At 39.0% G+C, this 17,252-nt stretch overlaps 1 protein-coding gene and 1 long non-coding RNA gene across 9 annotated transcripts in view; one reads left to right on the plus strand and one right to left on the minus strand.

Moving 5' to 3' along the window:
* Positions 1 to 10,858, minus strand: part of LOC123383236 — a 46,626-nt gene extending 35,768 nt beyond the window's left edge. The window contains exon 1 of the long non-coding RNA XR_006592782.1: positions 10,601 to 10,858. This is a non-coding gene — a long non-coding RNA (uncharacterized LOC123383236). The remainder of the gene's footprint in view (positions 1 to 10,600) is intronic.
* VPS13B (vacuolar protein sorting 13 homolog B) overlaps positions 1 to 17,252 on the plus strand; it is an 804,655-nt gene that overhangs the window by 710,312 nt on the left and 77,091 nt on the right. For all 8 annotated transcript variants that reach the window (XM_023248521.2, XM_023248520.2, XM_045050210.1 and 5 more), the window contains 3 exons: positions 1,637 to 1,818; positions 3,108 to 3,457; positions 8,872 to 9,033. In XM_023248521.2, coding sequence (XP_023104289.2) covers positions 1,637 to 1,818; positions 3,108 to 3,457; positions 8,872 to 9,033 — 694 coding nt within the window. The remainder of the gene's footprint in view (positions 1 to 1,636; positions 1,819 to 3,107; positions 3,458 to 8,871; positions 9,034 to 17,252) is intronic.

Raw genomic sequence — 17,252 nt, forward strand, 5'->3', positions numbered from 1 at the left:
CAAGAGTATCAAAAATTGTAGTTGGCAAGAAGAGCGTTTCAGATAAACACCTCAAATTGTGTACTCACTATTTTAAAACTGATCTCATAGAAGTCTTGCCTGGATTTTTAATAATATTTTGACTAACATTATACCTTATTTCTAACAACTTCTGAAAGTAGTTCAAATGTGTAAAACATATGTACAGCTAATACACTTTGCTCCTTCTGATTAAATACAAGTTTTAATTTTACCTAGCGGATGAAATCTGTTATTTGTAACAGCACAAATAAATTCCTAGAAGGCAGTTTGGATTAGTATGCCCATTTATAGAAGTTTCAGAATATACTTAGATGCATTTCTTGGACATAGCATTTAATCAATAACAAACTGCCTCAGAGTTTGTGTTTTCTTTGTAGACACTGGAGATTTACTTACATTGCAGTAAATACCACTACGTAACTATAAACCTCTTAAAGTTAAATACCCAGTAAATGTGTTGGAATGCTCCTAGCTTTCATTTTCACAGCCTCTTTCAACACTTAGCTGAAGATTCACGCCCTGAGAATCTCACATGATGCACCTCACGCCATTCTGAGTTCCTCTCATGTTTCTACTCTGGCAGCACTCTGACTTTCCTGTTCCTGGGTGGTTGTTCTATTTGATAATGTTTCTAAATGTCTACATATTTTATATCACCAGTTAGACGGTGAGTTCTTTGAAAACCAAGGATTTATTTCCTTAGTTTTCCTCTCCTAGTTCTCCCTAGGATACTGTAAATCACAGTGTTTCTCCTTTAGGTTCCTCATGGACTTGGAAGCCAGGCTATGATAGCTGTAGAACAAATGTCTGGTTTGGAAAGAAGAGGGTGGAAGAGGATGAGAGAGAATGGGGCGGCATCCATTCAGTGATCCACAGTTACCAGAATGTACCTTGCCCCATCCCAATCCTCAGTTCTCATGCCTCTGCTAGCCCTGAGGCAAGGCAGCTAGGTGGCATGTTTCACACAGACACCAGAAGCCAGCATGTACAAACTCTTCCCTCCTACAGATGCATTCACTATTCCTTCTAATCTGATTTTACTTGGTGTTAGGAGGATGGGAAAGTGAAGAGAGGACCCATGCAGTATAATTGTCCACGGGCCCTTATTCTTCTGGACATGGTCATAATTTTATAGCTCCTAGTAATTAGTGGGTGTTCAATAAAGCATATTGAATAACCCATAGCAATATGGATATGGACAATCTGAAGAAGTAAAACAAAGTGAAACATTTATGGTGACACCGACAGTAGTGGGTTTTTGAACAGCAGAGTCATGCTCCAAATTGTGTTGGTCTTAAACTAATGAAGACCAAGTTGTCCATAAATTATGTGCGATGTGGATGGAAGAAAATTGGGTTGGAGGTAGGTCAACATGACCTGGAGTTTGAGGAATCCTTTGAAATTTTTCAAATAATAACTTATAGACAATGATCAGCATGAAATTAATTTTTAAGCACAAATAAGTTATGTGGGTAAATACGGAACATTTGATGATAACATATTAACTATAGGATTACGAGTGCTAGCTTTGGAAACCCTTATAGAAAGACATTTTACATATATGATACTGGGAAATCTAGGTTATTGATCTTCTTTTATTACTTACTTCCCACAGCTCTGCAAGTGAATCTGGTTCTCAAAGCACTTGTGACCAACTTGTAACTCCAACAGCCCTAGCTGCCTGTACCAGAGTTGACTCCTGTTTTACCCCATGGTTTGTCCCATCTCTTTGCATTTCCTTCCAGTTTGCCCACCTGGAGTTCCATCTTTGTCATCACCTTGACCAACTAGGCACAGGTACTCTTTACTTTAGCATCAGAATAATATCCACTTAATACTGTTTTTCTTGAGTGTTCTCAAGACACAATTCATCAATTTTTACCCAGAGAACTTATTTTCTTTTCAGGAAGTAAAAAGTCGTGGATGGATTTTCATTCTGTAAATTACAGGATTAGCGATGTTTCAGAGTACTGTGATTGCTAATCCCTTCTACTACCCAAACCTCCCTCACTACTGACTGCCACCCGTGTGGCAATTTTTAGAAGGGGCATTCATTTCCCCTCATGACACTGGCAAGATTATTCTGACATTGATTTCATGTAACAGGTGTACCTGTTACTTATTTCATTTGATGTTAAACCATCATATGGCCCTGTTGTATAGATTGCCAGTAGTATTGAACTGACATGATTTTGCATGCTTCCTAATGAGAATTTTCAAGGAAGTTACCAAAAATTGCAGGTTTTACTGTTATTCCAATTAGAATCTTTTTGAAAGAAATACATCTGTTCCTATTCTATGTCCTGAGCCATTACATTAATGATGGGTAGATTCCAGAAGTATTTGTTATTACCTGATTGCAAAAGCATGAATCCATTCTACAAAACATGGGCAAATTCTCCAGTAATTGAAAGGACTGTCAATTTTACAAGTTGGTAAGGTGGAAGATTAAATTTTCCCACACACTGTAAGTGGCCTTTTATAAATTTGCTAATGTTACATGAATAATTATGCCTAAAAGTCTATACCAGACCATTCCTAGTTAGAACATTTTGATTCAGGTTTTCAACCTACGGGTAATGGAAAAGGAAAACAAATCAGATTCAAAAAATCAGATTCAAACGAAACACAGCTGCTGTTAAGCATCTTGCCTTTTCAGCAAAAAAAAAAAAAAAAAAAAAAAAAGGAATTTAACCTGCTTTTTCTAACTCTCTTTGAGTCGTGTTTTTGTTTTTGAGATTTGGTTGATAGATACAGAGCATTTCATGAAACTCTTCCTTAGATAGTTACCTCCTCCTCATTTTATTTGTTGTCTTCTGTGATAAAATTTTTGTCTGTGATAGTGAATGTAAACCTTGGACAATATGTTTGAGACATGCTGATTGAACAAGACAGTTTTGTTTGCAAATATTGAAGGTTCATAGTAGTTCATATATTACAATGCCTTCAAGAGAATCTTTGCATTTATTATACAGCAAATAAAGAATTCAGTCACCAAAGAGTGCATAATTTAAATGTCATCTCTTTGTTTCCGTAAAATATTGGCTCATCTCATTTGCTGTTTTTCTTGTTTGTTTTCTCAACAGCTCCACCGCAGCACCTACAGCCGTTTATTTCTGATAAAAATGTGCCCTCTGAACTTGAATATATGATTATTGCCTTCAAAGAGCCACACCTGTATCTTCGACAATGGAACAATAGTTCTGTCTGTCAGGAGATCCGGTTCTCAGCTCAAGCCGACTGTAAACTTCTGGAGTGCAGAAATGTCACAATGCAAAGCGTGGTGAAACCCTTCAGCATCTTCGGGCAGATTGCTGTTGCCCATGATGCAGCAGAGAAGCTGCTTGACTGCACCGTCATCGTGGACTCTATATTTGTAAACTTTGGGCAACATGTAGTTCATTCTCTGAACACTGCAGTACAAGCTTGGCAACAGGTATGCACATCCTACAACGGTTTACAGTGTGTCTGCGTGTGATCTTTTACTAGGCGCTCTGTGTTACCACTTCTAATAGTAAGTTAAGCACAAACAAAAATGGGAGAGAATGAAGAATTTGATGGGCACCATAATATTTGGGGTTTTCTCTGTTTTGGCAAAGTGATGCATGTTATTTTTCAAAGCTTTGGAGAGTATGGGTTCTCTACACATGCATAGGAGATCATGCCCACATTTTTGTGACTAATGTACCACATCTGTGTGGAAAGTAACATATTCCCAGAAATTTTTTCCAAGTATTACGGCTTTCCTTTGCCAAAGCTTCAACTTAGTTATGTATCAAATTGTCTAAGCATCCGTTGCAGAAATGAAGAACCTGTGTGAACCTTTCTGATAGTGAGCATTTCAAAGAGAAAAAGCAGTGAGAAGAAATACGTAAGCCCAAAGAGTCTTAGTCTTTTCCCCTACTATCCTGCCATTTTTCAATCAGTTAAAGACTCTTGATCGGTAATGTTTTGTACTTTTACCTCTTGCCAGAAAGTAGCCATATCCAAACAGGGGATGAAGCATAAGTCTCTGCTGAACAGCATATTTAAAACGAGGAACCTGCCTGTACCACTAGCATGAAAATAATTTCACAGAATGTTCGTATAATAATGTGCTCGGCAATATAAGAACAAATCATTTCTACTTCCTTGCCGATTGTCAGTATAATATTGTTTTTCCATAAAGTTTGTGTTGCTATCTAAGCTGAGACATTTCCCCCACATTTTGTATGTGCTACCTGCATTTGTGCAGAGCTGACTCCCCAGGAGAAATGGCCCTTCATCCTGCACTGACCTCATGTAGAGAGGGGGGCGGGAGAGGGGGGCTTTGAGTTCGCTAACTCAAGAATTTTTGTGGGAATAAACTCTGTTCTTTATATGCATGAAGACCTATATAAGACTAAGGAATTAATTACCTAACATGGCACTACAATAGCAAAGGGAAAGAAGATAACACATCTGTTTTGCATTTTAAAATTCTTTTTTAAGGGCATTCCATGGTTTTCTTGTTGCAGAGGACATGCGTAAAATAAGAGCTAGTGTGATCTAAATCTTTGCAGCTGGTTCGAATAGTGATGTGAAAAAAACCTCCATGGCTCCAATTTCTGTTTTTTGTCATATTTTGAACAATGCATTTAATAAAAAACAAACCTAGAAAATATAAAGGAGTCATTGATAGAGCATTTAAACCCAGGATATTTTTGTCTTGGTATCAGGGCCATTATTAGAGGACTCATGTGTAGCAACTACTGCAAAATGGCCTTCAGAAATATCAGTTTTCTTCCAGGGTAAAAATATTCTCTTAGACATAGCTATACATATAAATAAAATACGGTGCATAAATATTTAAATGTTTTAAACCACATCAGAGTGTGAATGACTGACTGGCTAACACAGTGCCTTGAAGGAATATTCTGAGTTTTTTTAAAAATGGAATTGTATATTTGATTAAGTAGAGCCATATGTCACGTAGCATATTGCTGACAGGTACATTCTATGAATAGTTGATTCTGATTTATACAGGGATTTGGCAATGTTAACATGAGCCACAAGAGGATATACTTCTGTAATTGTTGCTGTAATTTTCTTGTTTCCTCCCATGTCAAGGGTACTTGCCACCAAGTTTTAATGTGGTAGGCATCTAACCCTGTGTATTCTAAAGTAAATACAAAAATGCACTACTTTGAAATTATAGGACATTTGACGTTGAAATGGGTTTATAGAAGGTTATTAAGTTCATTGTTTCTAAGAAATTCTGAATGTGGTTTATTCCCTTAGTGGGGGAGCTTAATTTCCCAAGCTTGGATTCTGCTGTGTGTATAATGCTCAGATACAGTCTCATTATTGCCAATGAGAGATATGAATTTAATAAGAAAGGTGAGTTATTTGAATTTGCCACATACTTTTATCAGATTCATATCTGAGACAAGTCATTTGTATCCAGTGTGGATGGACCAGACAGTTGAAGCATGAAACAATTTGGCCTTTCACCTTTAGGTCACAAGTTCAAGATTAACAGAAGCCTTCATCAGTGTCTGATTTCTCTGGCTGTAGGTTGTTTGTTTGTTTTTTCTCTTTGGTAAATGATTAATGTTTTGTAAAACCAGATTAAGGACCCAAATGCCACTTGCAGTTTGCTTTATATTTCTATGCCATATTACACAATTGGACAAAATGACATTTTTATTTAAAAATGAAAGTTATGCTCATGTATCTTATCTTACACCAGAATGATGTCTGTCTCTGTTTTAGTTGCAAATGCCTGTACAGCACTCCAGCACAAATCTTAAATGTAAATAAGTCATCTTTAATTACAAATCTGAGTGAGCATCCTGAGATTTAGACAATAATGATGTCATATAAAATGTGTACGAGCTGTTGTATAATATACTAGAATTTAAGACACTCCAAGAAATACTTAAACTTATTACAGTTGTAATGAACTCCACAGATGAAGGGACAGTAGAGAAATAGTTCCCTGAGGACTTTGAGTATTCTGTAGAAAAATGTAAACAACCCCCTTGTGTTCTTCCATTTACATTTTTCTAAAACAGTCATCATTTATTAAAGGTCAGTTTTTAGAGATGAGGAAAGTAATATGATTTTTTTTTTTCTACTCAAGCCGCATCTGGTAACTTAACCTCTGAGTTACCAGTGGATTGATCCCAATTCAGTATGAAAACTGACTTTCAATCTCAGGATATCTACCTAAGTGGGAGTTTAGAATCATATCCCTTTCTTCATGTTTGTACTCTTAGACCTAAAGGAGAGAAAAATGTTTATAAGGAGAGCAGTTTATGTTGATTATATAGTGCTAAATGGAAAAATCTCACCAAAATAATTATACACTATGACTCCAGTTTGATTAAAGGTTTATAAACCTTTAAATATGTAAGGCATATAAATAGGGTTAGATAGTATTGACTAGAATAGAAATAGGCATGACACTCCAAAGAGGAAAAATTGCTAGAAGAAAATCCACCAAAATATTAACAGCAGTTGTTTGAGTGTAAAATTAGAGGCTTAAAAAAAATCGGTACTTTTGTATTTTCTGACTTTTCTACTGTGAACATGTATTCATTTATAATTTTAAAAATTAAATTTACTCATGTGTTTGTTTCATAAGTGTTTATCGAGTACTTATGTGTCAGGCATTATGCTGGTACTAGAGATAAAACTGTAAATAACACAGACCTGATTCCTGCCCTTATGCAGCATAGATTCTAATGATGGAAGCAAGAGTGAACCCGAAGTCAAACAAATAATTGCTTAGTCCCAGTAGGGAAAGGGAAACAGTAGAGTATTATGTGATCATAAAATAGATGGACATGACCTGGTCTGGGGGTGTCCCAGAAGACTACTCAGAAGTAACCTGAAAACAGGAACCTGAAAGCTGAGTCGAAAGAAGTTAGTCAAGCGCAAAGGAAAAGAGGTCCAAGCAAGGGAAAGGCACTGAGGCAGGAAGGAGTTTGACGGGTTGAACAACTTGAAAGGGGGCCAACGTAGTGTTGGAGGAGCTGGAAAGCGCTCGCAGGCCTGGAGTGTAGCAAGCAAGTAGAGAGTGGCTCAAGATGCGGAAGGGGCCAGATCAGGCAGGACTTTTTTTTTTTTTTAATTTTTTTTTTTAATGTTTATTTATTTTTGAGACAGAGACAGAGCATGAACAGGGGAGGGTCAGAGAGAGAGGGAGACACAGAATCTGAAACAGGCTCCAGGCTCCGAGCTGTCAGCACAGAGCCCGACGCGGGGCTCGAACTCACGGACCGTGAGATCATGACCTGAGTCGAAGTCGGACACTCAACCGACTGAGCCACCCAGGCGCCCCAGGCAGGACTTTTAAACACCACTGGTAGCCAAGCTTTGAAATCATAGCTCATGATTAAAAGCCACAGCAGAGAGTATGGTAGACAACAGATAATTGTGGGTTATAATTGTTTTGGTCTCTCTTAACCCGAGACTCTTTATTGTGATTCATGTGACTGTCAAGCAAGGTCCTGCTCCTTGAGAGCAGGGAGATTGGTGAGAATAGATGGATGACGGAGTGAGAAGTCCTCAGAGGTATTTGGAAGAGTGAGGTGTTAGGACTTCTCCATCAACTGCAGCCAGAAGGCACTGCCCACCCACTTAGGGGGCCTTGTCGACCAGGAGTGGATTCTACCTCTGAACATACCTGTTCTTGAAGAGGTTCTAGGTTGCGTCTTGATCAAGGCCGGATTCCAGTTACTTTCATCCTTAGACTCCTTGGCTCTAGGTCTCATAATCACTTAAATCACTACGTTCATGAGTAATGTGTCCCCTTTGACTCTCTCTCCCCTTGGGAAAATGGCAAATGACCAAGTGTGACATCGTGACTTTTAACTCCACAACCAGGAAATAGGAGCCAACTGGGGAAGCATCTATGACCATTACCTCCCACTGTCCACAAATTGATGGGCTAATTAAGATTTTTTTCTTGCATTCTCAACTTGAGCATCTATCCAACTATTCTTTTCATTTGCCAAAAGTATGTTTATTGTTTTTTAAGCCATAACCTAACCAGAGTGATAAAAGAGCAAGCACAGAAATGCTCCATCACTCTGCCCGTCTTTTGATATAACAGCAACCAGTGGAGACACCATTAAGTTGAGAGGGAAGGTGTCAACACAGGAACATATTACTAATTTGTTGAGCCTCAGCAGATTAATGGAAGACGTGAGCTGATTGATGACTATTAGCTGAAACAGACACCAACAACTGTTTTTCAACTAACGTGATTGCTCTTGAAAACTGCAGCTTGGCTTACACGGACTCTGGAGTTGATCTGTTTTGTGTGTTCAGCCTTTTAACAATGGAAGGAAAGTTATGGTTTTATTTACATCTCTCCCTGAGCAGATTTGCACACACACATCCACCCTCCCCCTTAAGGGATCTGGGGATGTATTACCTAAATGATCCTTGCTTTCTGTAGGGTACAAACTGTGGCTTTGGTAATTGGTCTTGATTGTCGAGTTTAGAAGGCCAGGAACATGGTAATTCTAGCCTCCAGTACTCTGCTCAAAAACGTGCACTACTCGGTACAGCATTCTTTGTAGCATGTTAATTCGTTTTAAAATGTTAAAAGTTTGAGGGATCTCATTGTTCTTTTACTCTTCTGTGTGTATGATTTATTTTGCAGGAGTATAAATCAAAACATATTCTTGGAACATTTAAGATCTCTTTAAGGTATTTTTTGTGCTTATCCTGGAAGTATAGAATACTTTGTATACCAGAGCTAATGACAACAGATCTTTTAGTGTTTCTGTGTTGTAACAATCGCCACCGGGCAGACAGCTGCCAAACATCTTGCAATTAATCTGATGCACGTTGGCTTTCGTATTCTTTTTCTTTCAGAACAAATGCCCTGAGGTAGAGGAGTTGGTCTTCAGCCATTTTGTGATCTGTAATGACACACAGGAGACACTGCGGTTTGGCCAGGTGGATACTGATGAAAATATTCTGCTGGCGAGTCTCCGTAGTCACCAGTACAGCTGGCGCTCTCACAAATCCCCACAGGTATCTGAGAAACAGCCTTGCAAGCACAGCAATTGTTAAGGCTGGGGATTCATTTATTCTGCATGTGTGTGCCTGTGTCCAGTTATTTCTCTTTCAAAGTCTCCCAAGGAACCACACGGTGTAGCCGCATCTGACACAAACCCAGAAAGGTTTAGAGATGGGAGCACGGCGCAACCATGCTTCTCTTGGAAGGGGACATTCTCCTGTTCAGCACAGGTGGGGGGGGGGGGGGTTGCAGCATGGTGTGGTGATGATGAGGTTGGACTCTGGAGCCAGAGTTCACAGGCTTTGATCCTGGCTCTGCGTCACCTTGCTTTACTTTCTGTGCCTCAGTTTTTTCATACAGAAGATGGGAACGATGATAGTACCTGTTTTATAGGGTTGGGAGGACTAAATGAGTTGCTGTGCATAAAGGCACTAGAATAGTACTTGAGATACTATAAGCATTACATGTTGCCTATCATTATTTATGCATTTATTCCTATTTTTACTGTGTACATTCTCTGCCAGGCTTGTACTGGGCCCTGGGAATTCAAAGACAGGGAAGTCACAGTCCTTGCCCTCCAAGGACAGCTTACAACCTGTGACCACGGGGGCACTGAGAAAAGACATACCAAAGGATGTCTGTTTTCCAAGTAGTATAATTCCGTTTTCCTGTCAGTTTAGATGGGAATAATTAGAGGGATATGCCCTGCAGGGATAATATGAGGATGAATTAAATACAAAGATGTGGTCTTAAATGAGTAAAAGAAATCCTAGGAAGTCATCTCAAGAATAATGTATTTCTAAAACTGTGGGTAATAAGGAAACTACTGCTTGTGATTAAAAGAAAGTCATTAGATTAGAGAACAAGTTTTCCCATCTGGTCTATAGACCAGCTTCACAATATGTTATGCCCTCAGGGTTCCTCTTGCTTTTTTTTTTTCTTTCTTTCTTTTTTCTTTCTTTTTTTTTTCCTCCCAGTAGCTAGATTCTGATTTCTTATTGCTCTTTCATTATTGTCACACTACTAGTACAAATTTTGGAAAGATAGCTAAATTAGTCTTATTTAAGAATATTTATTTAATTTAAAAACCACATAAATCCTTTTTTAACAGAAATTCTTAACAAAAATTTCCCAGATGAGGTGAATGTTGTACTCCTGTTTTTAAAGTGAATAGCATACCCTTGTTTTCTCATGCTTCTCTCGAGAAACTTCCAGGTTAGAGTTATTGTTTACTTGTTTGCCCTCCGTAACCTAAAGGCCAGTTTGTTTGCTTGTTTAAAAATATCTTTTTTGGTTTTTTTTTATTAACTAATTGCAAAGGGGAGAACATACAGATATGTGGACAAAACCAAAAAACACCCATAATCCCAACGACTCTGAGACAACCCATGTTAAGACTTGTTGTATAGCCTTTTAGGTATTTTAAAAGTTTCCACAGTAGTTGCATTTTCATCAGTGAGCTGGTAGGGACAGGAGAAACCTCTGGGAAGGCACAGCCCTGCCCTGCACCTGTGGCCACCGCACCTACACCCACACAGGCTCAGGCCTCAGCCCACAGAAAGCAAAGTGGAGGAAGCTTACCTCCCCTCCCAGTCCGTTGTAAGATGCACAGACCACCATGGTCCTTGGTGACCCTCAAGATTCCGGGATACTGGAGCCAGGATAAGAAGGGTGATCATAAGAGCAGCTGGCTCAGGGGTGTGGACGAACAGGAGTCTTCATGTTAAGAGACATGCGGTGTCTGCCAGCCCTACACCTTCCTATTTATATCCTTTTGCATGTTTTCAAGGTCTTTTCATATTTGTTACTAGTTTTGTTTTCACAATATCCATGTGTGGTTTGTATTATTTGTTATGCGTATGTTATAGATAAGGCGACAGAGAAATGTTAAGCTGTCGTCTGGTTGGGACTGAATCCCGTATCTTTTGATTCGCCATATAGTGTTATTTCTACAACATTGTCCAGCCCTCGGTTTGGGCTGCATGATTTGTCTGCTAGCATAGCCAAGCTGTGAGGTTTCAAGAGATAGGCTGAGAAATCACTAGTCTAATACTCCACATTTACAGCTAGACTAATATGGGATTCTTAGTCCAAGTAAATCCCTTGCAAAGTCTTAAGGGTATTACCAAAAACAATAAGAACCTTTTTATGACAAACTGGAAATAAGACAAATATCTATTAAAACTCTTTTTTCCTTTTTAATATGTAACTGCATCCTCTGAATACAAATTTTACTGAGCTGCAGTCATTATAATCTTCAGGCTAAAACTTAGATCAACTTTGTTAAAAAACAACAACAACAATGTCTCCTTACAAAGCTCCGTAGGTTGCAGGAAGTGTGTTTTAGGACCCTCTGAAGCCAGAAGTCTTAATGGGCCCAGAGGGTCTTCGTGGAATTCCTTATATCCACAACTGCAAATTCTGTTGTGTTCTAATGAGAGGTTACATCTGAGGATCAGCAAAACTAGCCATTTAGCTTCAAACTGCACCTGGAGGTAGTCATAGACTTGCAAGTGAGCAAACTGTTCCTTTTTCCAGACTCCACGTCATATCCTGCATTGCCCAGCAGGCTTGGTTTTAGGAACATTTGTGTCTACATGTTTATGCTACCTTGGGTGTTAGTCAATTCATAGTCTCAGGGAGGATTTCCAAAGTTCATAGAACTTAACTCCACTAAACAATGTAGCTTATATTGCAGAGATCAAGAAAGTGGCAATGACACCTGGAAAGGTTTCAAAGAGGTCAGCATATCTTAGAACCACACAGGAGGTTGCTAACAACAGTAAGTCCCAGCAGGATGGGAAGAAACATGGACACAACCAATTCCAGAAATCCAAAGCTGACTTTAAAACTGAAAAGTTGTAAACTCTCCTTATAGTTTCTAACACATGCTCTGAGGCAGAATCACTTAAAATGCTGGATATCCCGCAACAGTTGCTTGCCTAAACAAACACAGGAAGAACAAAACTAATTCCTAGGGAATAGTTGAGCATATTCAGCTGCACAATCCTATATGCCACCACAAAGGGCCCTTAAATATCCCAATTCAGTAGACTTCAGATCAAGTTGGATGAGAACAATAACCAGCAAGAGATCGGTCTTCAAAAAAGTGCTTCCCATTATATGAAGTTGAATCTAAGGACTGTAGGTGTGAGTTTATGGACCCTTTCCCCAGAATATGGGCAGCTTAGAGTCAAGAGAAGCTTTGTGTAATGTAACCAAACTGAATATAGGGACACCTGTCAACCAGTAGGATTTGTGTATAGACGGTTCAAGTTAACTTCCTTTCCTGGTTAATAGAGAGCACTGTTGGCTAATTAAACTTGAAATAGATGTACCTCTACCTTGTGTGTAAGGAATTGCATTTGCTTTTACCCTCAAAACATGCATAATTTATAGATGAGGCATTTTTTAGAATTGCAGAATTCCAACTACCAGGGACTTAATTTAGTAATCAAGCCATCTCTCTAGGTGAAAATGGGCTATTGCTCCAAAATGGACACGATAGAAAGTTTCATAAGCTCATGAAAAATAGCAGATATTTTAAAATGCAAACTATAACAAGGTTCAGAATTGACTTTTGAAGAGCAGCAGAGCATCTGGGACAAACTCATTAAAGCAGGCAGATTTAGTAAAGAAAATAGAAACCCTGTATTACTCCAAGGCAGAGATTGGCAAACTTTCTCTGTGTAGGGCCTGGTAGTACATATTTTCAGCTCTCAGGGCCTTCCTGTCTCTCTAACAGCTGTTCCGCTCTGCACAAAAGCAGCCATGATGAAAGACTGTGGCTGTGTTCCAATAAACCTTCAGTTATAGACTATGAAATTTAAATTTCAATAATTTTCACACATCACGAAATTGTATTCTTCTATTTTTTTTCTGACCATTTAAAAACGTAAAAACCATTTTTAGCTCACAGGCTGTACAAAAATAGGCAGTGCACCACATTTGGCCCACAAGCCATGGTTTGCCAGCCCTGCTTTAATGTCTCTCAGTTGACAAAACTCCACACGCTAAAGGCTTTGATATTCAGTTGTTTCACTCTGACCTAAATACGATTTCTATCACTTGAAAACTTGGCAAAATGTTTCTGAAATTGAGAAATTACAGGTAATTGTTTAAATCTAACACATATAATCAACCTGTACTCCCTACGTAATAGTAAAATGTGTTTATTTGACTTCTTCGGGGCCTGTATAGAGAGAAAGTTCTCCAGTTCACTGTTTGTATATAAAAATATTTTAGAGTGAGATCTTACCATTTTCCTCCTGTCTAAAGGGAAAGTAATAGGTTTTGAGTATCCACCTATCTTATGGAAAGTCCAGCCACTTGTCAATTTCATTAACTAGACCGTAATTCTTAGTCACTTACCATTCTTTCCATGTCCATTTCTATAATGCATACGCATACACATATAAAGAAAGAGTATGTTCCTTGTTGTCACACTCAGTTTTAAAAATTGAAAAGCACACTTAGGGAGACAAGGAAATATTCTGTTAGCAAAACTGTTTAAAGTGATACATTTTTCAGCTGTTTGCTTTAGCTATTGTATGGCACATGGCATGCATGTTGAAGTTTGTTCAGAAGGTGCAAATGAAATTAATACTTCCTTTCTAGAAAGCAATTTGATAAGAAGCAGACAAGCTATTAAAATGGTCATAACCTTCAACAGAGTAAATCCCCTACTAGTAATCTACTCTCAAGAAATAATCCAGATTAAAATGAAGGCTTAAACACACACACATACACACACACACACACACACACACACACACACACACACACACACACAAATATTTATCACAATTTTATTTACAGTATCAAAAAAATTAAAAACCAAAATATTTACTTTTAAGGCAATAGTTGAGTAAAAGCTAATATAGTTGTATAATAAACAATTATGGGGCCTTCAACTTTTAACAAAGAAAGAGGAAGTGCTATCATATCCTATCAGTCAATAAACAGAACATAAATTTCTATATATATATAGTATGATCTTAGCAATATAAGAACAAATGCACAGAAAATACTGGAAGGAAATATGTCAAAATGTTGCCAGTGGTTGCATCTGAGTGGTAGATTAAGGTGATATTTTCCAATTTATTACATTTTTTATATAGGTCTCAACTTTTTTAAATGAGGGATATAGGGGCGCCTAGGTGACTCACTTAAGCATCCAGCCCTTGATTTCGGCTCAGGTCACCATCTTGCAGTTTGTGAGATTGAGCCTCGCATCAGGCCCTAAGGTGACAGCATGGAGCCTGCTTGGAACTCTCTCTCCTCTCTCGCTCTCTGCCCCTCCTCCGACTCACCCATGCTCTCTTTCTCTCAAAATAAGTAAATGAACATTAAAAAAAAACGATAATAAAATACAGTGAGGGATATAGATTATTAAAGCAGAGAGAAGTAGAAACCCTGAAAAAATTTATACATAAACTACAAGGAATTTCAAATACTAACAGAAGAGTGGCAAGTGCAGTGATTTATCAATAAAAATTATCTTTATTCTCGAATGAATGATTCCAGGTTTCTCTTAAATGTTCTCTTAATTATAGCTTGGTCCCACTTCAATCTGTCTTGCAGACTACATCTCAAGCATTGCTAAATAATGCTTTAATTATTATAATTTGCTGTCCAAAAATCTTTATAGCCTCTCCATTATTTATTAAATATCCAAATTATCTGGCATCCACTAGGTCACTCACAAGCCCTCCTTTCTGCCATTATTTCTTTCTAGCTGCTGATTTAGTCTCCTTCCCTCCCATTCATTTTTAATCAATAAATGTTAATTTGTTGTGACCTATTGTGTATAATTAAATATGTTCCTTTTTGTAAAGAACTTACTCTCTAATGAGGGAGTCAGAAAAGCAAGCAAATTTCTATAGCCACAATCAGTATCTATCAGGATATTTTGAGCTAGTCCAAGATAGGAAGAAATGATGGGTAAATGAATTAAAACAATAGCCATAAGGAAGTAAAGTGAGGGATTCAGAAAATACAGTCCATTGCTTCTGGATATGGACAGTGTCTTCAAGGGAACTCAAAAGAAAATGTTTACAGATCTCACGTGAGGATGAGAATCTGGCAAGGCTTCCTGGCGGAAGGCATATTTGTATTGAATTTTCGTGTTGAAGTTAGAGTTAGTTAGGCAGTGAAGTGAGGGCGGTGGTGGTGTTCCAGATAAAGGAATCAGCATGTGTGAAAGCCGCAGCAGCATGACACAACATGGCGCGGAAGGACAACCAGGCCGATTTGACTGCGGAGTAGAGTATATGTGTGAGACTGCGAGAGGGGCCCATGAGGGCTGGTTAGCTACGTTAACCAGCTTTGATGCTGTCTTGCGGCAGTGGTGACACAAAGGCAGGAGAAAGTACCTATTGGAAGAGGTCAGAGTTGGCTTTCCGCAGAGGCCGGGTTTGAAGGTTGAGTAGACGTTGGCCCGGTGAACAATAGTGGGGAAACAAACGAGGCAGAACCAGGGAGATAGGTATGTATATATAACTAGCACGTCATGTTCCAGGGAATTCGGCTTTTGTTCAGAATAACTCAGGAGTGGAAATTGTGTGCCCCACTGAAGAGATGTGTGTTGGTAAATGGGCTCTTTGGTGCTGATGGGGAAGCCCCAATATGTAGGGCTGACTAATTTGAAGGTTGTGAATATTCCCAGCACAGTCGATCTTAAGCTATCAGTGATGTAATGACCAGCTCACAAAATTCCTGAATGTTCAGAAATTCTTTTTCACAAACGAATAGAGCCAGCTTCAGCACACCCCCGTTTGGAGAAATTATGTTCCGAAGAGCCTGGCAATCCATTTTGAGGAGATACACCTGTATGTGATGGGCAACTTTTGCCTACTTGAGGGCTTTAACTAGAAGGGTCACAGGATCACAGTTGCATCTTGGAAAGATCCCTGTGGTGTGGTTGAAAAGATACCCTGGAGGAGATTGAGAATGTGAACTGAGAGTACTGTGGACCTTGCAGCAGAGCCCAGCAGTGACAGAGGTGATAGGCACTGAGCCAAGACAGAGGAGAAGTCATAGCTTGGTGTGAATGTTTACCAAACTCATCCTTCTGTGAATAATAGCTGTAAACTCTGAGCAAAACACGAATACTCCTACCTCTGGAAACTGAACGAAGGCAGGCAGATTTTGGAGGGTATTCAAAACGTGAGCAAGTGATCTGCAGAGTGAATTCCCTATTTTTTGTGGCTTTGCCTTGAAGGCAACTGCAGTTGGTTCATTACAGGGGTAGCCCATCATCTCTCTGGCCCAAGGTACCAGGGGAAAGAGCTCAGGCCACCAAGGCTGCTAGGGAGTGAGGAGGAAACCTTTGGAAAGGGGAATGCCAGAAAGTGGGAAGATAATTTGGCTCATCTGTCAGCTGACTGCTGAACCACATGTGCATGGAGAAGACTGAAAGCCCGTACCCAGGGCTTAAAGAACTGGACTAATCTGAGCTGCCACTTGCCCAGGTGTGAGAGTTTTCAGATTGATTACTTTTAAAATCAAAAACCTTTAAACTGTGGAGCAATTATAAGAAAATCCAGAGTCTCCACCACAGAACATTTACAGTATCCAAAATATAAACCAAAATTATTTGGCAGATCTCAGGAATCTCAAAAAAAGAAAATGTAGTTCAATATCAAGAGAAAAATAGTTAACAGATGCCAACACTACGGTGACCTAGAGGTTAGAATTACCAGACATAGACTTTAAAGCAACTATAGCAAAGGTGAAGTAATTTTACAGATTAATTAAGGTCCCAAATTAGTTGATTTTTAATTAATCAAAAGAGAGCTTTGTGTGGACATGATTTAATCAGATAAAAGCCCTAAAATAGGGACTGGACCCTTTTGTGGGGAGAGAGAGACACACATATGCTCCTGCTGGCCTTGAAAGAAGCAAACGGTCATGTCGTCCCTGCCTTTGAGGAGGCCATGGGTCAGGGAGCTGCAGAAAGCCTCCACGACCTGCAGGTGGTTGCCAGTCCCAGTTGTTAGTAAGTCAGAGCCCTCATCCAGTAGCCACAGGGGAGTAGATTCTGCCAACAACCTGAGTGCACTTGGAAGTGAATCCTTCTCTGCTTGGAATCCTGACCCACAGACAGAGTGATGGTAAATGTATGTTCTTCTAAGCCGCTACATTTGTGGCAATTTGTCATTCAGTGATAGAAATATAATACAACATGACAGAAGAAAAACGTCAGTAAACTTGAAGATAGATCAGTAGAAAT

This window comes from Felis catus, chromosome F2 (assembly GCF_018350175.1).
Source record: "Felis catus isolate Fca126 chromosome F2, F.catus_Fca126_mat1.0, whole genome shotgun sequence".
Classification (NCBI taxonomy): Eukaryota; Metazoa; Chordata; class Mammalia; order Carnivora; family Felidae; genus Felis; species Felis catus.